This window comes from Pteropus medius, unplaced genomic scaffold (genome assembly GCF_902729225.1).
Source record: "Pteropus medius unplaced genomic scaffold, Ma_sr-lr_union100, whole genome shotgun sequence".
NCBI lineage: Eukaryota > Metazoa > Chordata > Mammalia > Chiroptera > Pteropodidae > Pteropus > Pteropus medius.
This window is the reverse complement of record NW_024353790.1, coordinates 315,358-336,679: the sequence shown is the minus strand read 5'-3', so window position 1 is coordinate 336,679 and position 21,322 is coordinate 315,358. Positions and strand designations below refer to the sequence as shown.

The 21,322-nt window shown below is 36.3% G+C and overlaps 1 protein-coding gene and 1 pseudogene across 1 annotated transcript in view; both read right to left on the bottom strand.

The window, feature by feature from the left end:
* The window catches only part of SYNE1 (spectrin repeat containing nuclear envelope protein 1), a 406,416-nt gene that overhangs the window by 249,125 nt on the left and 135,969 nt on the right, over positions 1 to 21,322 (bottom strand). The window contains exons 24-37 of the mRNA XM_039851332.1: positions 20,929 to 21,063; positions 18,727 to 18,885; positions 18,306 to 18,514; positions 17,560 to 17,668; positions 15,773 to 15,937; positions 12,971 to 13,138; positions 10,877 to 11,047; positions 10,021 to 10,161; positions 8,244 to 8,404; positions 6,125 to 6,275; positions 2,798 to 3,025; positions 2,317 to 2,415; positions 846 to 1,033; positions 319 to 442 (exon numbers count right to left, since the gene is read on the bottom strand). Of these exons, the coding sequence (XP_039707266.1) occupies positions 319 to 442; positions 846 to 1,033; positions 2,317 to 2,415; positions 2,798 to 3,025; positions 6,125 to 6,275; positions 8,244 to 8,404; positions 10,021 to 10,161; positions 10,877 to 11,047; positions 12,971 to 13,138; positions 15,773 to 15,937; positions 17,560 to 17,668; positions 18,306 to 18,514; positions 18,727 to 18,885; positions 20,929 to 21,063 (2,208 nt within the window). The remainder of the gene's footprint in view (positions 1 to 318; positions 443 to 845; positions 1,034 to 2,316; positions 2,416 to 2,797; positions 3,026 to 6,124; positions 6,276 to 8,243; positions 8,405 to 10,020; positions 10,162 to 10,876; positions 11,048 to 12,970; positions 13,139 to 15,772; positions 15,938 to 17,559; positions 17,669 to 18,305; positions 18,515 to 18,726; positions 18,886 to 20,928; positions 21,064 to 21,322) is intronic.
* On the bottom strand, positions 134 to 252 carry LOC120593492 (uncharacterized; annotated as a pseudogene).

The window sequence follows — 21,322 nt, the reverse complement described above, 5'->3', positions numbered from 1 at the left end:
TTCCTTCCTTCTTTCTTTCTTTCCTTTCTTTCTTTCTTCCTTTCATTCATTCTTTCTTTTCTTTCGTGAGGCAACCCTTGGTTGACCTCACAGATTGCAAGGATCCTGTCAGCTTACAATCCCTTATTTTTTGCGCCTACAGCACCTGGTCTTCCTAGGTGGTCTCCCATCCAAGTATTAACCAGGCCTGGCCCTGCTTAGCTTCCAAGATCAGAGGGGATTGGGCTTGTTCAAGGTGGCAGGGCCATAGACTGCTTTCGTTTTATAATGCAACCGTAACGAAGAGCATTTATCTTCCTCACACTTCCTTGAGCTTGCCTGTATTAACTGAAGTTCGCTCTCCACTTTGGCTCTGTCTGCAGAAATGTCCATTTCTGGGGAACTGGCGATAGCTTCGCACCGCTCCAGCCAGGTCAGAAAAGTTGACAGTTCTTTCTCTAGCCTAAAGAAAGCAGAGATAAGGAACGAATTCATATAAAAGTATCATTCCAGAAAACTACATCTCTCTGAACTTGGAGGGTCCAACACTGATCATTACAAAAAACACAATGTTGGTTATCTTATTTCTAGACATGGAGGGAAAAATGCTATTCTTTTCACGTTTGTATATGTCTTTGCACACGTGTCTCTATCTGAATCACATGGAATGAGATGCATTAACCCTCTTCCTTCTCGGGGATTGTCAGCTTCTAACGAAGATCGAGGTCTTCTCTGTTAGACACGTGACTCGATGTGTTCTATGCCCGGGGAAGTTATTACACTTAGAGAACAGCTGGCCCAGGATTTCCTGTTTAAGGGAAGTTATTGAAACCCAAGCTGCCAGCTCAAAAAGGAAGGCTGCTCACCTCTGCCAGGTGGCCAGCAGGCTCTCCAGCACAGTCTGTCTCTCCTTGGCCTGACTCAGTGTCCCCTCGTATTCCCGCTGTAGTGTCTCAACGTCCTGAATGGAGCGGCCTCTGTTAGCGACCTTCTGTGCACTGGCTGAGAGAGCAGCCACTGAGCTGTTCAGTGACTCCAGAGCCTGACAAAGATCCTGATGAGAGGACAAAGGAGTGCAGTGAAGGCACAACGTCGAGAAACGAGACCTGCATTTTTCCGTGAGACCCATTCTCACCCCAGTTTTTCCCTCAGTCAACCACAGTGGTAGGAAAAGAATGTCTGCCCGTAGATTTCCAGCAAGATGTGGTGAAGATGAGGAGGAAGTTACTTCACGAAGGCAGAAATCAAAAATCAAAATGGAGACTACTCCCCAGATAAAATCGTATTGCTGTATATCTGAATAATTTCTACTTTCCCTTGTCAGATAATTTGTGAGAATTATTATTCGTTTTATGCCAAATGTAGTTTTAAAAAACCTCTCAATTCCTATTTTACAAGAGCTGTATGTAACATGCGATATTTTCTAAAAGAAATATATGAAAAGAGTTATGGCTGCCACAGCTGCTATCAGAAATCAGTGATAATAACAATAAAGGTGCCTCAGAATGTGGCAGGTACTGTTATGTACATTACATATATTAACTCATTTAATCTTCGTTCACCATTCCCATTTTATGGATCAGAAAAATCAAGACGAGGAAAAATAACTTGCTTTAGAAATGTGAATATTAGAAAAAAATATTATCCTCTCTAGTTCTCAATTATCCTCTCTTAGTTGTCTATTAAAGTAATTCCATCGGGAGGGCAAAAAAATAATTCCATCAAATTCAATTTTCCTACTTTTTCCTACTATTTTCCTACTATTTTCCCTCATTTTAGTGTGTGGGGGTATTTTTTTTTTTTAAATACATAAGTAACACAAAAATGCATTCTTCCTATAAGTATTCCAATGATATACATTCCACTCCCCTTTCCAGATGTGCCAGTTCAGGGACCAGACCAAAAAAGCTAGTCATTGGGAATAGGTTAGTGAGGACACATTCTTTGCACGTCTGAGTGTAATGGGTTAAAATCTGAAATCTGCTAGGCACATTTTTTTCTGCACATAATTTTTATAACGCTGGCAAGAGGTACCAGGCTTTATTAAAGCTATAGTCTGAAAAAGTTACATGTTCCACTTAAGAGAGGAATATATTTTAAATGAATGCCTTTTTTTTTTTAAATGAATGCCTCTTTAACTTGCATTTTAAATGAAAATTTATTTGCATACTTACATGTCTTGTGTTATATGAGGTAAATATGCTTTATCTATATCAATTAACATAAAAATCTTTTCAATTTTAACTCTCATAAAAATATTTACTGTTTTCATTTTCAGCAGGAATTATCAAATCTCTGAGTTCATAAATAAGCAGAAATGTTGAATCACACTCTTACCATATGTTCTTGAAGAGCTTTGTATGTTTCTGTAGCTGAAGAACATATTTTAATTGGATCAGCAAGTTTATCTTCAAATTCAGACACAGACTGCTGAATCTAAATCATTGGTGAAATAGAAAAATAATGGTGAGAAAAATATACGTCAAGGCAAAGCAGCATGCCTATCTTTTTTGGATAACTTTCAATTCAGTTTTTAAAAATCTAAAATGAATGCATCCTATTATTTGAAAAAAATATAAATAAATCGAAAAAAATATAAATAAATCTAAAAAAATATAAATGTCTATCTGAACACATTTTTATATTCCCTCAAAAGGTGTACCATATAAATAATTACAAATGTAGGTATCACTGATAACTTGATAATAACTGATATATGGTATCTTTTCTTTGTTCCACTATTTCTGGATTGTGTATTGCGTTTCGCTATTAATGCAACATGAAACAGGTAACTTAACGTGGATGAATCGGTTCTTACCTTTCTAAGATTCTCTTCAAACTTTTGCTGCTGAGATATATGCCCCAGGATTGTTCCTTCCAGACACTGCGCATGCTCTCGGAGCTCTTCCCAGTATCGTCTTATCTGTGTCAACTTGGCTTTCATTCGAGCAGATTCTCCGGTGGTAAGAAACTGGGCAAAAGACTGAACTTCTTCTTCTAGTCCTGTAATGCTGCTGATCTTACTTTCTATTTCTTGAATTGTGACCTAATAAAACAAGGAAAATGAGCAAGCTTGCCTTCCTGAAATGATATAATTATTTGCAGAAAGAGAAACCTGACATTTTAACGTAGTAGGACAGCTACAGAACAGCTATGAAAAACATCATGTGTTTCCTGACCTCATTTTTTAAGGAATAGATATGCAGAGAATGTCTAAAAAATAGAAACGTGGTGAGCATGCTCTCTGGATAGAGGAAAAAGAGAAATAGCTATGCTGCTTGCAGTGAAGTGAGCAGAGAGATGTCTCTGGAACTCTTCAAGTATCTCTGAAGTTACAGAGAATTCCCAGCTTACAAGTATTTTAACCAATGGATCTGGGAAGCAGTGTGTTCCAATAACTCACAGGAATGCTAATATTGACATTTCATGTACATTTCCTAAAATGTGGTTGAGTAGTTCATATTTTACCAGACTAAAAGCTTTTCTGATTCCACTCCTACCTGAAGCCAGTCTCTTCAAATTTACCATCCATTTTTTATGCCAGTGGTTTCCAAGTTTGGAATACATTAAGATCACCTGGTCCCCATTCGAGGAACTCAGATTCAGTAGGTCTAAGGTGGGGCCAAGACCTGTAATTTCTAACAACTTCTCAGGTGATGCTTCTGTGGCCGACCCCGGGCCCCACTCTGTGACCACTGCTTTATTCATTACCTGTGCAGTAAAGAGCCTACGTACTATAATTTCCATTGGGGCCAGAGAACATTTTATATATTAGCCGATATGTGAAAAGTGCTGAAAGCCACTAAAGAAGTGTGTGTGTGTGTGTGTGTGTGTGTGTGTGTGTGTGTGTGTGTGTAGGGGCAGTGTCTCTCGTAAACATACAGGCATATTTATGTATAAGAGAATGAAAATTATTTCTTTGAGGAAAAGAGTCAAACAGTCCAATCAAGATAAAGCCAAAAATTCAGACAAGTCTAAATTTCAGGTAATCAAAATGGAAAATACAGTTACCCTAAAAACAGATAAATGTGACTCCTGTCTAGATGAGATAACATAGTGGGAAATAATTTCTGTCTAGATGAGATAATCAGAGATAATTTACACCAGATCAGTGCCTGTGCATCACTTATTTTTATTTTTCATATGCATGACTATAGCAGTATATCTGATAGATATTTGAGCATTAATATAATCTTCCTTCATTGAGCTGTTTTTTAAATGATAGATTTTAGAAAAATTACTCATAAATTAAACAAAAGTATATTGAATGTCTCTGATGTGCCAATAATTGTTCTAGGTGCTTGCAATACTTTAGTGAAACAATCTTAGTTAAGATCGAAGTTCTTAGTTCTTAGAGTAATATGTCATCGAGAAATTCGTAAATGCAAGCTATATAATAGTATTGTTGGACTGTGGCAGTAATTTTTCTAATCTAAGAAGAGAAGATGAAAAATGAACCCAGTATGTGCTCTTATCACTTATAAATTATCAATTAGGAGTAAGAAATCAATCAATTTGGAATAGTACATAATGAAGAACAAAAATGGGCTTATAAAAAAGATTTCACAACAATACTAATGTTGTGAACTAATTTTATCCTAATAGTTTTAAATTGGAAACATTATGACAAAGTACTATCATATTTTTAATATTTCCCACAGTAGTCTTTTGTTTGGAAATAAAACATTAACCTATTAGCCAAATTCCATAGTAAAGTGCATTCCACTCTGTCTTTGCTTATTTATAGCAAGTATGTATTTTCTGATATTTATATTTATTTAATACATTTATAGTTAGTTTTCAAAATGCCATATTAGAATGTTAAAATGTAATTTTCATCTGATAGCACGGAAATTCACAATTGAATGTTTATATATTTAAAATTAAAATATGTAATCATTTGGTTTCCTACAGAGCAATAAGTTGATGAAATTTGATCACTGACATATTTTCGAAGTCCTGGAATTAAGGTTTAAATAATAGTGAAATGAATTAATAGAAAGGATAAGCAAATTAAAAAGTCTATGTCAAAAATTTTGAAAGGAAATTTTTGAGACAAAACTATTTGAATGCTATTCTTTGTGTTCTTAAAATTTAGTGAAAATAATTAAAGGACAACTTTTAAAAATTGTTTTAAAGATTAAACATAGTCATGAATATTCTTTAATGGCTTGACTTCCGGTTTTCCTGGTATACCACACAAGACAGAAGCAGACAGTGTATACCAGACTCCACATAGCCTTGCTTGCGAAAGATGCATGATAAACCGGGATAATCTGCACAGCACATAAACTTGGCTAGGCAACATTGCACCCTCCCACTGTGCACATGACAATAACTTGTTCTGCGTCATAATGTGAAATGTTCTCTCACTTTCATATTTATTTTACTACATTTAATCCAATGAAATGCAGAGGGTTTCCCATTCCAATAAAATGAGCTGAGATAGAAAAAGAAGTAGCCTAATTTTGAAAATATGTAAAAATGGTCTATTAAAAAAAAGAGAAATGAACACTCAGAATTCATTTCTTTCAGCTCATTTTTTTCTTAAATTATTCGAATGAAGTAAACAAGGATAGTCTATGCACATGGTTATTTTGGAGCTGAGGGAGCTTAAGTAACAGAGCAACACAGTCCATGCCCCCAAGGTCATCACAAATGAAAGAACTGTAGCAATGGGCTCTGATTGCTTTGCCTAATGAAAATAATTTCTCCTCCTTGTGCTTTTGAGGGTAAATGCCACTAATATTTGAACTAGATATTTGGGACGATTCTATAAAGTACAGTTGTAGATGATGACTACATTTCATGTTGTATAAATGAATTAACAGAGCACTCCAATGAGATTAATTCAAAATCAAGGAAAAGAATACTGTAACCATAAAAACATTTTAATGATATTGCACACAATATTGACTTTGAATGCGTAAGTTAGACAATATTAATACATAATTCCATCTATAAACTGTCGCCCAGTATCAATTAAGACCTCTTAGCTCAACGTTCTGTGTGAACTTAATTTTAATAGGATCACAGAGCAATGAAAGATTTGTTTGGGGCTGAACAGGATTTGATGAAACCTAAAAAAGGAGTTTTTAAAAGCTAGACATAAATTATTAACGTAATGAACGTGTGAGCAGGTCACCTTAATTTGGCTGATTTGCACGTCCATGGCAGATGACGAAGTTTCCAAGGCATTGAGTTCTTTTTCTTTCTCAGTTATCCAGATGGACAGGGTCTCAAAATTATTGCCAAAATGATCCCACTTGTTTTTCACCATTTCCATGGTTTTAATACTAAAATTAACCAAATTAAGTAAATAAAATGCAGTATTTTAATAGAAAACAATACATTTTCCTTTAAATTACCAGGTGAAAAGATAGTCAAGACATTTGTGACCATGCCAACGTTGAAACTATTAGAACAGAGAAAAAAAAATGCACACTTGATCTGTAGTTTGTCAAGTCTCATCTTCCTGTCTCCTCTGAGAATGAGCATTTAACGAGGTAGCATCTACACCATGTTATGGATGAAACTGTGCTTCGAACAAAATATTGCTGGGTCCAAAGGGGTTTGAATACAGACATAACCTGGTTAAACTCTGCACGTGACCAGTAGTTGCCAGGAATTATTAACTAAGCTGCCTGCACAGATTCCAGTGCACACAGAATTTTAGCGCTCCTACTTCTGTGGACGTGGTCCTCTTGCCATTAGAGGAGAGAGAATGCAGTGATGCTTTATACTCAAAGATCTTTACAAAATGCATCTTTATGAATTAAGATAGAGCTTATAATCTGAATTCCATGCCTTCATGCAGGAACTGTTTCCATCATCAGAGCTAAGCCTGCAGTCTATAACTTATAACAATTTCAGCTATTCTTAGATGTTTGTATGGCCTTGATTCCAAAATACTTTTATAAATCCTTATCTGTGAGCACCCTAACTGCTTTTAGACAATTTGGGTTTTATTTGTAATAAATCTAAGTGAACAAAAATTTAGCTATAGATTTCCAGTTTGTGTTAGCTATGCATATATAACCATGTGATTATGGCTTTCAGTTTAGAAAAAGAGTAAGAAACTTATAGTATATCATTGAATTGATAAGTCACTTGGTTAAAAAAAAAAAATGAAAGAATTTCCCTGTTTACCAAAAGGCACTTAAAGACATCAAGAAAAATACAATGGCATCACTGATTGTCAAATTAAACAATATTGCAGCCACAAATGGATACCCTGGTGTGCCCAATGCTTTAATCAGTACAAGTTATGTTGCAAGTTTTTAAATGAAGTAAAGATTCAAAAAAGTATTCCTCATAAAGTAGCTTCATTTCTAATAAACTCTTAAGTTTTACTATTTTCATACATTGAGAGATAAAATCTAATATAAAGTTCTCAAAGCTCAGAGCCATAATTTCCTTTAAATAAATTATTTAACAAACTTTAAAGTTTAGGCAAATGTACAATGTTAATTTCAAGGTGTTAATAGTACTAAAACCAAATTTTAGATTTTAAAATTCATCTCAGAAATTATGTCCTATACCTTAAAAATGTGTCAGCCATTTGCCACTAAATAACCTTTAAAATACAAATGCTTTGCCATGTTATTTTGAGGAACATTGCCATATCCTTATATGTTTATTCTCTCCAATCTTTTTGGTGTATATTTTGTACATAACAGGATACCATGCCCCCAACTATTATAATTTTTTTTTAGATAAACATATATTAAATATTTTTAAATAAAATAGATTTTTGAAGTTAATTTTTGAAAATAGAGTATCAATCAGTAACAACTGAATATTGAGGCATTGTAAACAAGCTCTGTGAGCTTCTTGGAGACGAAGACCTTTGGTCTATATCGTATGAATTTAGGTCTTGAATCTACACAACCAAAATAGCTCCTCTTCCCTCTGACTGGTGACAGCAGAATAATAGAGTAAAAAAATGTATTTCCAGTAGTGGTTCTTTTGTGAGATTCCCTTGCTAGTGTACTAAGGCCACAGAATTTAATAGATATGGCTTTCTCATGAACAGAATGAGTTTACGATGCAAAATCCACACCCCTTGCTTTTTTCCTGCTCTGTTATGGATGTTGGCTTCTGTGTTGCCGATACTTTCTTTTGAATTGTGAGTTGCTTCCTCAAAACATGCTGAAATACACAGACACCGAGATTTTAAAAGAATATTTTGAATACAATATACAGGAAAGACTGTATGAAACTTTATCTCAGAGAAGAAAGTTTAGGACTTGTCAAGCACATACTCTTCTTCGAGTGTGTCTTCTAATTTTCTGACTTGCTCTCTGATTGACTTGGCCTGCTGCTGAAGCAGATGCTTATTCTGGGGCCCAAGTGGTATCTCTGAAGCTTCCTTCACAAGATTCTCAGCCTGAACTGCAATACCTTCCGTTCGTTTAGAAAACTCCTAGAAAAAGATATAATTGTTAGGAAGGCATCTTCTATTAAGCTCTGTCCTCAAATATATTGCATACACATACTGCAGAGTCTCCTCATCTATGACTATTAGCATATAATATTCTGAGCAATAAAACAGATGTATTTTCATCATGGCCTGAATAAACTTTGCTAAACTATTTCTTTTTATATACACAACCAGATCTCTACCTTCACAGTTATCCAAAATCCTCACAAAAATATTTTTCCATTGTTCCTTGCATGGAATCTGGGTGGAATCCCACACCCCCACCCCCCTGATGATAACTCAATAAATATAGTTGTATTTATAAAAAATACCTTATATATTTTTAACATATAAAATAATTAAAATTACAATTAAATATAATGTTCTATTTAAATGGCTGATAAAAATCATACAGGATTGAAAGATTTTATGGCTTTATAAAACTTCGAATTCCTCAGTAAGTTAATAATAGAAGAAATAATTTAAAAAAAAAAAACCCAGCAGTATGAGAGACAAAGAAGCCTTTCACTGGTGAGAAAAAAAAGCACAGGGGTTTACTTGCCAGAGTCTATGAAAGGATGAATGTGTAAGTCTTCTTTCTAATACATTAGCCAACACATTCCTATACTTATTCAATCTTTTTATACACCTAAAACATGGCAACAGGAACCAAAATAACCTGTACAACTCTAAATGCTTTGTACAAATGTATCAGTCTGCTATGAGTGTCTAAGTCATTTAGTGTATAGGCTGAAGCTCACCTAGATATTACCTCTTGGATGTGCCACTGGAGCCTCAAAATCAGTATGTCCAAAACAGAGGTGGTCATCTTTCCTCACTAATAACTACTTTCTCAAGTTCCGGTCTCACTCTCATTGTCTTTGTCAGGCTCAGAACTTTGGGTATCACCTTCTTTTCCTTCACTCTCTGTCCTTGCATCTGTCCTATTGCCATCCCCATCACCCAAATTCATGCCTTTAGTAATGTACATATGCAGTAACTTTCTCATCGGATCCCCTGACTCCAGTCTTTTACCTTTTTAATTTTTTACACTTGCTTGAAACTCATCTCCCTCAAGCACAGCTCCGATTTCATGAAGTTCTTTCTTTAAAACCTTTAAGGTTGCCTAAAGAATAATGCCTTAGGCCTTCAAGAGTCTGCAATGTGACTCCATCTTCCTTTATGACTGCACTTCTATTTTCCTGCTTCCTAGTATAGAATCCCCTTATCTAACACAGTTACACTTTGTGTCATTTCCAATTACAGGGATGTTCATTGTCTGCCCCAAACTCTGTTTTTCTATGTCTTAGCTCCCTTTAAAGTTCAGGTAAAAAATATCACTGCCTTAAGAAAGATTTTTTTTTTTTTTAAATGCATTCATCTATTACGGAATGATTTCCTACTTTAATGAGAAGTTTCTCTTAGTTCTCGATTTTAAATCTTAGTTATTTTTTCATTCCCCAGAGCAACCTGACCACTATGTTGAAGAGTGGTTGATCAATAAATAATAAGTATTGATTAAATGCATACTTATAATAATAGCAATAAGGGAGGAGAAACACAGTTTTTCTTCTGAACGATGAGTAGTACAAAGGAATTCTACAGTCTTACTGATATACCTTTGTCTGTTCCAATTCTGAAGATAAACTTTCCAAACTGCTAAAACTCAAGAAGCGTTCATGGCTGGAACCTGTTTGAAAAAGGTATCTGACCACTGTTTCTTTGTTTGTTTCAAATCGCTCCCATTTTCTTAATGTGACCTAAATTTAAAAAAAAAAAAAATGTAATGTTATAAATTATCAAAGTGTGTCACAAAATAGTGATCATATTTCCATTCTTTGTTAGGCCAATTTCCAGTTAACCTTCTGACAAATTTTACAATTATACTGAATAAAGGTGATTCTAATGGCTTCTATAAGAATTTCTGTTTGAGTCTCGAGTCATCTACGAAAAGAGGATGTGTGGACCAGGACTCTGAATTTTCTATATACTGTAATGTCCTACAAATCTAAGGATATTACTTAAAATGTAGATAAAGGACAAAGGGGAAAAAAAGCTTCCCAGTTTCTCTCAAAAAAAGAAAGGATGAAAGGGAGAGATAGATTATCTTTTCTTCAGATTACAAAAAGGCATAACCGTGTGGCTGCTGGACTGCTCGGAAAAGTGAAATGATCCAATGTAAATTTCTGGATTCAGACAAGCATGAATTAAAATCTTGGCTTTATTTGTGATCACTGTTCTGTGACTTTGGGTGAAGTTATTTTCTCTTTAAGTATCCACACCAACAAAATGTGCTTATTATAGTACCCTGGCTCATAAGGCCCAATGTAGTGATTAAAAGAGATAAGATAACTCGTGTGAATATTTAACACAAGGTTGGAGCATCAGAGGCGGAAACACACGCTTGCATCTGCTAATATGAGCCATAACCCGTGACCCGGAAGTTAACACCGCCCTTGACTTCCGGCCTCCTACCTGGATGCGGCGTTCCTGCTTCTCCCTGCTGCGCTCCACGCTGTCCAGGCTGCTCTCCAGCTTCCGCAGCTCCTCTCGGACTTGGCCCGGCAGCCCACCTTCCCCCTGCCGATCCTGTGCGATCTGCTGCTGCACGTCCCTCTTTTTTGCAGCGATCCTCTTTGTTTTTTGCTGGAAGCATTTATTCAACATATGGATATAAATGTTATTCTCTAAGCGGCTAAGCAGGGACATAGACGCCCACACTTCAGCAGAGCTACGCAAGGCAGGACCTCACACCACGTGGGCCTGAACTATATTTTAAAGTTAACGCGAACAGTTAAAGAGCCAGGACTCTTGTTAGTCAAAGATGGATATTATTTATAAATATTTTATGTTTCTAATGGTAAACAACATAATTAATTTGGTCTTGGTGTTTTAATGGTGTGCAACTTTAGACAGCACTTAGCATTTTGTGCAATACTCCAGAAGGCATTTGGCCAAACTATCTATTTGTCATAATTCTAAAATAATTATTTTCTGCCTAAAAATACAAAGTCCTAACTCCTATTTTTAAATTATTTATGCTGTATAAATGCTAATATTAAGAAATTTAATTCCTGGGTATATTAAATATGATTAATCTGCTGAGATATCTGGGGAGAGTTATGTTTTAAAATAAACTTTTTATTGAAGTATAATGTACAAACAGGATGGTATGCAAATCTCAAGTGTACAGCTTACAGATTTTCACAAAGTAAACACATGCATATAACCAAGCACTTGATCCAAGAAATATAAGGAGTTTCAAAATATTAATGCAAATATCCACAATCTCATATTTCTCTTAAAGTCTATTAAAATCCAAATATCACAATATAACACTAAGCATTTTTTTGTACTCAGCCTTTTTATAATTATTATTTTTATTTTATTTTTAGTTTATTATTTTTTTAACTTATTTTTTTATGGTGACATTGGTTAATGAAATCCAATGTTTCAGCTGTACACTTTAACAGTAAGGCATATATATATTTACACTGTGTTCATCTCCTATAGTTAAATTACTTTCCGTCACCACATATTTGACTCCCTTTACCCAGTCTAACTCCCCGCTCCTCCATCTCCCTTACCCTCTGGTCCTTTTTATAATTATTAAGTTGATCTACAAAGCCTAAAGACTATTATTTTACATATGCTTTTAATAAAACTTCCATTTTTATACATTATTATATGTAAAATTAGCATTTTGCTATATACATTAAGTTAACTAGAATTTTGTCATTATAATATTTGATTTGAATCACACTTTCACTTACATTGAATTTGCAAGTAAAGTTGACCAAAATTGCTAATTATCAATATATGTACCAGAATTTCTTTACTTCCAGTTCTAATCCTTTACAGCGGTCCCCAACCTTTTTGGCACCAGGGACTGGTGCTCCTATGGGAATCTGATGCCTGATGATCTGAGGTGGAGCTGAGGCAGTGATGTTAGTGGTGGGGAACGGCTGGAAATAACAGGTGAAGCTTTGCTCGCTTTCCCACAGCTCACCTCCTGCTGTGCGGCCAGGCTCCTAACAGGCCATGGGCCTGTACTGGTCAACCGCCCAGGGGTTGGGGACCCCTGCTTTACAAGAACATACCCTCCTGAAAGGTCTAGTACTTCATATAAGCTGTAATTTCCCTAAGATGTTTTCAAAGTTGTAAACTGAAAAGTGAGATTTTAACATGATGGCCAAAGAATACTGATCTCAAGTATAAAGGAATTTATCTCCGTACTTCCCATCTCTGTTATGAAAGGACAATTTAGCCAGTTTTCATAATTAAATCAACTTTTTCTCCACAATATTTCTTGAACTCTTTTATATCAAATAATTCAAGCCAAAAATTTATCTTGTAGGATCTTCTGAAATATTTAACACTTAACAGAGAGAGCAGAAGTGACAAGTTTTTTTGAACCATTCAGCTGGGTTCCTTCCCGCACAAACCCCCCACCCCTTTCTTTGTCCTTACTCAGTGGGTCAGTGGATACACTATTCCTCTCTCTGGTTCCTCTCTCTGGTTCTGGTTCTCAACTTTGTATACATGCACTGAAGTAAAGAGGCATTCTACCTGGTGGTGAAGAAGTAACTGCTGTGCTTCAAACAGGTTTTCAGTGTCCAGTATCTTCTCGGCTTGGTCCTGGACCTCTTTAGAACCAGAAATTAACTCTTCAAGGGAACTCTGCACACTTTCTTTGTACTGGACACAGTCCCCAACGTTGCTTAACATCTTTTCAACCTAGGTATTCATGAAAAAATTATAAATCATATGCTCATATAACTTTAAAAATTTTAAGAGTATATGTAAAGTCTATCTCAACTTGAAATACATACACAGATCTCTAATTTTAATTCATTCATATATTTTTGAAGCTTATTTAAAACTGCATAGTCACTATGGGAATTGCAAGCCTTCTTAGATATGGTGCTCTCTGCACCTTATTAAAAACCCACGGGACCTTGTAATCGAGGCAGGATAATGAAACTCTATATTGTATGTATTGTTTCCTGGATTCCTTTCATTACAATCTCATGACTAAAATCTAGTTATAAAAGTGTGTTGTAAGAAAATTGAGTCTATCTTATTTAAAGTAAATAAGGAAAAAAATTGAATGGAAGAAAAGAATAGAGGAAAAAGAATAAAAAGGTATTTGTTGAAAATGCCCTTCCAATATTTCTACACAAAATATCAATACAATTTCTAATTTTGTGATTCTTAGGTAGATTCTTTTTTTTTTTTTTTTTTTTTGTCATTTTTCTCAATTTTCAGCTTTGTCTTCTTTCTAACTCTGGCTTTCTCTATTTTAGTTTACCGGCATCTTTTGTTTTCAAACTCTGTCCCTCTCCATCTTCACTAAGATGATCATTTAACATTGTATCATCATTTGTTTTCCACGGAAACCTTCCAGTTTCTCCTTCTCTTATGCTAACTTTTTCTTTGACCCTCTTCTGCTCTGAGTTTGTCCAAGGGAACTTGGAGCATGCTGTTTGCCAAACAAATAGAAATAACATCCTAGGAAAACCACACTCTAGATCTCAGTAAATCACACCTTTCTTTAAAAAAAAAAAAGTGACTATTCATTACATAGTGTCAATCCAGAGCCTTTTTTTTCTTACACTAGACAATTGCAAACACTTTGTGTTCAATAATAATGTAAATACTAAATGGATTATAATCAAAGGATTGAATGTGTCAAATCTATCTTTTTATATAAATTTTTATGAGAACAAAATGTTTATTTTTCTCTCTTCTCTTTTTTCTTTCACTAAGTGCTTAACTAACAAACAGGGGTATTAATATAAATTATACAGAAGTTTAAGGTCGATGAGTATGCAAAGAATTAATGTCTGCATCTGTTAGAAGTAGATTGTTGCTATGAGTCTCATGGGCAGCGTCATGTGAGTACTTGAAAGATAAAGCAAATAAATGGCCTTGGTAAAAGAATGACTAGTAATTTCTCATTTTAAAGGTTGCCAAAGTAGTTATGTGTGTGCATGTGTGCATGTGTGTGTGTAAAACCAAATAAAAGTTAATCTATTGCTATGACTAAAACTATTTGTTAGGTCTCGGATCAAAGATCCCCTGCAGATATATTTACTTTTTGTATTGTTATCCTTACTTTTACCCTTGCCTCCTTAGCCAAAGAAAGAGTAGAGAAGAGTATCAGAATTTCACTTAAAGTATAGTAGTGGCAACTAACTTGACTATAGCTACAACAGATAGATCATCAAAGGATTGAATTAGCTTATGTTCTAAAATTTGATTAATCCTATCGCTGTTTTCAATTTGTCAAAAATTCTTAATTATCAAAATTATCATATAAAACTAAAATCAAAAGTTCAGAGTATTTTTGGCTTATATAGATTTACCACTAGAGTCTCAAGCAGATCTATGTGGATTAAAAATATAAAAGGTTAATTGACAATCAAATCGTTAGTTTTAGGGACAGCTAGGGAAAATGTCAGATCTTCAGAGCCAGGGAACTTTGTAGTCCTCCAATTGATCATTATTTTTTGCAAGGTTACTAATGATAATTCAGGAAATACTGATAACTATTCTTCTTTACATGCTTACATTATCTTCCCATGCACAAACTCATTAGACTTGTACAACAACCGGGGCAGCAAAAATATTCTCACAGAGAGTGGAAGGGGCCGTACTTGGAATGAAGTAGATGGTTTTATACATTCTAATCTATAAAAGGGATTTAAACACTGAAGTATATGTCAGTAAGTTTAAAATGAGTAGCTCTTGCCTAAGAGATTTTACTGGCCTGCAGACTTAAACACTGAATATTTTATCATTACTAGCTATCAGTTATTGAGCATTTACTCTGTTCCAGGCACTGTACTAATTGCTTTACCTACATTATCGCATCATATTCTTGACACCTACTTTTTGTATATGTTTAGCCCTGTTGTACATGTAAGAAAATCAAGGTGTAGAGATATTAAATGACAGGGTCAGAGGTTACATAAGGATACATAATGACAACCTCAAGGCTATAATTGAAAGGGAGTATCGGAGTTAAACTCTAGCTCTCCGTTTGTTTGATTCTCAAACCTGACTTCTTAACCTCATGATTTACCTTAAACTGACCAAGAAATAATGCTCTTAGTATGAGTGAAAAAGCATGGATCTGATAAGCTTCGTACTTCAGATATAAATCATTAACCTGCATTAATACATCTGATAATGGCACAGACCACAATTCAAACATCCTACTGACCTTCCCCTCCAATATTCATATAAGTACCAATTATTCTGTTCCAACTAAAATTTCTTTATAAAATTGTTAAATTACAACCCAAAGAAAAAGAACCTTCCAGATTCCTCACCCAGAACTATTTAGAATGTGAATAAATGGCATACCTCTGACAACAAAGTTCCGAGAGCCTTGAAGGAACTGGATAACTTTGCCAGCTCATCTCCTTGCATTTGGGCTTCTTTCTCAGAAGAAACTTCAACCAAAATTTTAAGCCTGGATTTCAGCCAGCCGAGAGTCTCACCTTTTTGGGTAACACCACTTCTTATCTCCTGGAATGAAAGAATACTTTCGATGAACCAAATGCAATTGCGAATCATAACTTTCCGGCAAGAAAGGACTTACCTAAGACAGTACGTAAGGTGGAGGCTGGAATGCCAGACATTCATTCACCAGTAGAGTGCCTGCTTATTTTACTTTGTTTGGATCTTTAACAAAAGTCCACAAGTGCTGGAAAGAAATGTTTCCCCAATGCCAATACCCTACGTGTAAAATCAGTACTCTCTATACCAAAAAATTACCTTCATAATTACATGGTTAGATACTTACGGATATCCCCTTGATCACAACAATGACACTTTTAAAGGTACCGTAAAAGAACATGTGATACAAATTGGGAATTATAAAGTACAGTAGCCTTTCTTATCTTACTTTCTGTGAGTTAGAAGGAACACAGTATTTTTTGGAAAAAAGAATAAAAGAGGCCTTATTTTTTTTTTTAATCTTATTATGAATGCCCTAAAGATTTACTTAGTTTCATTAACTCACATTTTATGCCTCATTTCGGTTAGCTTTTAGAAGTCAGAATCCCTGAGAATGAGATGCACAAACAGGAGAATGACTCTAATTTGGAAAGGGAGGGCTTACTGGCCAAGACAACGCCAGTAAGACTCTGGGCCTCAGCCCTTGTAGCGCTGGGGACCAAAGGAAAGGCGACGGAGGCAGCCTCTCCCTCCGACACCCGCCCTGGGTACCACGAGGGCAGTGGTCTCCAACTGCCTTTTTGGGTAACACCATTTCTTATCACGCATGATGCAACGGAGGGTCTTATAGGGCAAATGCATACTAGCTAGAAAACGGCTGGTTCCAGAAGCAAGTGATCTGTCATTCTACCAGGAGAATGCTTTTTTGTAATACAACAGCAACTGACAGCAAATACTGATATCCTTCTGTTGGTATAGCATGATATCATTGAGCACCTCTAGCATTTAAGGGGATTATAATTTTAATAGAAAAAAATGAAATTTAGAGGATAAGAAGAGAAAGGAAAAATATTCTCATTAAGTATGCAACTTGCAAAGTTTCAGAAGACTGAAAGATAAAGACTTTTCACAGTACTGTGACTCTCCAAAACTAAGAGCCAATCTAAGAGGCAGAGGGTTGCTCCATGCCATTCACAGGATGCAAACAGACCTGAGGCTCTGGCATGGATGGGTTATCAGGCTGTCCACAAGCTCACGGGGGTTGATCCAATCCAGGCTGAATGTGACATGGAAAGGATGCTTAGAGACCCTGTCTAAATCCCTCATTTACTGTGATCCGGCTTTCGAATGGCTGACACGTATTAAAACCCCACAGGGTTCGCGTTGTCCGAGACAGTTCTGAAATCCCACAGTGTGGCACACCCATGCACGCGGTTTTCCTCTCGGGATCCCGCATCAGCTAAAAATGCATGAGAAGCACCGCTGAGCATGGTGAAATCTCAAAGCCAACAACAATCTCAAAGTTCTCCACGGTAACATGAGGCAGCTTAGTTTTAAGATTAATTTTAACATTGCTTCATTTTCAGGAACTTTATTTTTATAGAAAGAAAAAAAAAGACATCGATTAAATAGTCTATCATTATTTTTTTATGAATGAAAATCTCAGCAACAAAAAGTGGCCCAGAACTTACCTCTACCGCCCGTTTAAACTCTCCATGGTTGGCAGTACTGATGGTCTCACTCTTAACCCCCTTCAACTGTGTCTCCTGTGCAGCGATCCAGGACGAGAGCTCAGAAATTCTGAAACAACACCAGCGTTTGCTTATTAAAGGGAGAACATATCGGAACAGTTACGATACATTTTCTACTTTGAATTCATTCGTGGAAACGTAACAATCGAGCAATCAGCAAATTGATTAGCAAGTTTTTTGGAAATTGTTCCTTAAAGGAGCATAAAGCTCAGAGCAGGGATGGCCGCTTCTGGGCTCGGTCAGTTGGAGGAGAGAGAAAATGGAACGGGTGGAGCTGAGCTGAGGAAAAAGGTATGTCCTGGGGTCTGAGCACCTGGGAGTATGGAAGGTACCGTCTGAGGTCGGGCCTCACATGTCCCCACCAGAGTGAGACAGGAAGCTAAAGAGTCAAAAGTCATCCTTTGGGAAATAGGAGGAAATCCAAGAGAAAGGGATTAACCAGTTCTGCCTCCAAAGATCACATCTGGGTTATTTGGAAATAAAATGCTCCACCGTTTTTGACTGAAACCCATTCTTTTTGTCGAATGAAGCATTTCTGTATAAGAACAAGAGCAAAATCCTACAATCTGATTTTCTTTATTGCATAAGGTAAAACGTATGTCGTTTCTTGTTTTGTAATAATCATTGTAGTAACAGAATTATAATCGTCTATGTCCGTCCTTCTAAGGGAAGAGTTTCAAGACCACCTGCTGGCGTAGTCCTTCCACTTGTCCGGATCATCCACAAGCTTCGCGTAGGTGCTGTCGATGGCAGCTCTGAGCTCTTTGAGGGTCACGTGACAGGTTTCAGGTGTGTTCCTTCCTGGGTCCCGGACTGGGAGTTTCAGACACAGTTCTTCAATGAGCTGTAACCTTTTCTCACACAGATGATGAGGACCTTTGTCGCTGAAGAAAATCTAGAAAGCAATAAACATTTACAGAACCCATGAGAAGCCACACAATATTTTTATACTTTCATAGAAAAAAACGAAGGAAGATCCCATTTAGACTATCACGTAAAGTAATTAAGCTATTTCGTGTTTTAAGACTCAAACCAAAGCATCGGCTATATCCTGTAGGTGACCGTGTGGCTACATGACTGCAGTCGGGGTGTGGGAGATGCACGTACCCTGTGCTCTTTGATAAGCTTTTCACTGCCTTCCTGGGATACCAGCTTGGTTTCGCGATCCAGCTCAGCTCTGCATTCTTCTACACAGGCCAAGAATCTGTTCTTCTCCACCTCAATCTTCAGGTGAAGCAAGTGATACGGGGCTTCTCCTTGAAGATCCTACATTCCATAGGAAGATTTGGAAAAATGTGATACCATTCATGGTCATGTACATTTCCAATTGAAATGTCAAACACCATGACGGATTCCCTTGAGGGCCATTTGATATCATCGCTATTGTCTGCATCTATTCTCTGTGCTTTGTACTTTTCCAAAAAGAGGCGAATCCTTTCAGCCTAGTGTGGGTTAGGTGTTTCCACCGTGATTATTCTATTCAATTTTTACAATGGCCCATGCAGTGTTAATGTTCCTGTTTTAAAGATTAGACCACTGAGGCTCAGGGGTAAGTAGAAAAAGCTAGATAGGAATCTAGATTTAAATCGCACACTGATGCCACATACTCTCTCCCCAGCACGTGTCCCCTTTCATTTTGTCAACAATCCTATGAGGCAGGAAGAAAAGATATTGTGCCCATTACACAAAAGGGGAGATGCAAGAAAACCTTATTAGTAAAAAAAACCCAGGATTAAACATCCCAGAGCTGCCAACCACCTGCCACCTCCTCTTTCCCTTACCCATTAGGACAATGAGCAAGCCGGCTCTCAACAACATGAAACTCTGTGTTCTTTTTGATATAAGCATAAGCTTCATCATTATCTTTAGTCCAAGAATTTATTAACTTTAGTTAACTTGTATCTTGTAGCATTTAAAAGATTACTTTTAAGATAAAATACTAAGATAATTGATGAGAAAAATGAGTTAAGACTATAGAAAGACTAGGATTCATTATATCCGAGAGAGCTTAATGTGTGTGTGGGTGAATGAGTAAAATAAAATACAGCTTTCAATTATAGATTCTATTCCATTTATGACATATTATATTTATGACATATTAAGCTTCAAAGATATCTTTATAAGCTTAGATTTCTCTAAAACTTTTTTTTTTAATTTTCAAATTTAGTTAGTAAAAGATATATTTCTTTAACTACGGTTTCCCCATGCATAGGGCTGATTTCTTTTAGCCTACATTACTAAGATTAAAAAAGAAAATCCAGAAAGTAACATAACCTATTGGAGAGTTATGTATTGCATGACTCCTTCGAATAATGCATATGAAATTTGCGGCTCGATATGACCTCATGGTGGCACTTGTTCACCTGTTGCCAGAGCAGGCTTCCTCCAGTTTGGAGGAAGACAGGCTTCAAGGGGTCTCCATCCTGTTACAACCGTTTTCCCTGACATGCGGATTTTGAAGCTGGCTTCCATGTGACAGGCCCAGCACAGGACACTCGAGTGCAACTAAGCCGAAAGGATCCTCCATCCTCCACGTCACACTCTCCTGCTTTCTCTCCTCCAGTTACGACTGCTTCACCCTCAGCCCCCTCCTCCCAGACCTCTGCTTCTTTAACTTACCAGCTCAGAACTGATCACTTGATTTGCTTGTTTCCAATTTCCAAGTGGGCCCGCCTCTCCCCTTTCAAAGTTTTACTAAACAGATTACTTATACTTTTCTGGACTTATTATATATCATGTTTTTATTATTCATGACTAATTATCTCTCCTACCAGACTCTAAGCTTTCTGGGGAAAAGGATTACGTTTTGTTCAGAATTGAATCCTTAACCAATAATTAATTGTTTTAATTTATGGTTTTAGATAACAATCTAAACCAGATGGTAAAATCCTTGAAAACAACAAATATGTATACGTGTAAATTATGGTGGATATAATTTCAGTAGTATACCTAACATAATTTACTCAGATAGGAAGAGTTCACTAAATGTTGCTGAATATGTTAAATGCCTTCATCATTCCTGTCTCCTCCCCGCCAAAAAAAGAAAATTAGGAAAGAAAAAGAGTACTTTTAAGTAAAACAATAACATTGCTATTACTAACAAATAGAAATAACAAAATTATATCATATTTCATCAAGTTTTATTCAAGTTTAGTTTTTTGGTTTTTTTTGTTTTTTGTTTTTTTAATGGGAGAAGTAGCTATGGTGACTTTCCATGAATTTCTAAATTTCTCTTGCGGTCGAACCTTGACACCCTCATGCTCTCTGCCATTATCCATGACACCGTGTTCCCGTTATGTCCCAACTCACCTTCCACTGTTTGTGGAGCTTTCTAACAGCTTCCTGCAGCCCTCGCTGTTCCTGCTCAGGGAGAATGTCGGTGAGCTCGTCACAAGCTTTCAGGAAAGCATTGAGCACCCTCTGATCCAGCTGACTGAAAAACTCCTGGCATGGAGAGGGGTACCATGGTTAGGAGTGTTGAGCGGAATGAGGGCAGCTTCAGGCACTGTACGGTGAAGCAGTTGCGCCTCTAAACAAGCACCTTAGCTGTTCAAACCTGCCGGGTAACTACTGTTTTGTTTGGTTTTGTTTTTCCAGGAATGAACTATAATCATTTAGAGTTATGAGTTAGATGCCGCCACATCTGAAATTCAGTTAGGACTTTTAATTTTTAGGAAAAAATATTTTCAGTTTTCAAATTTGG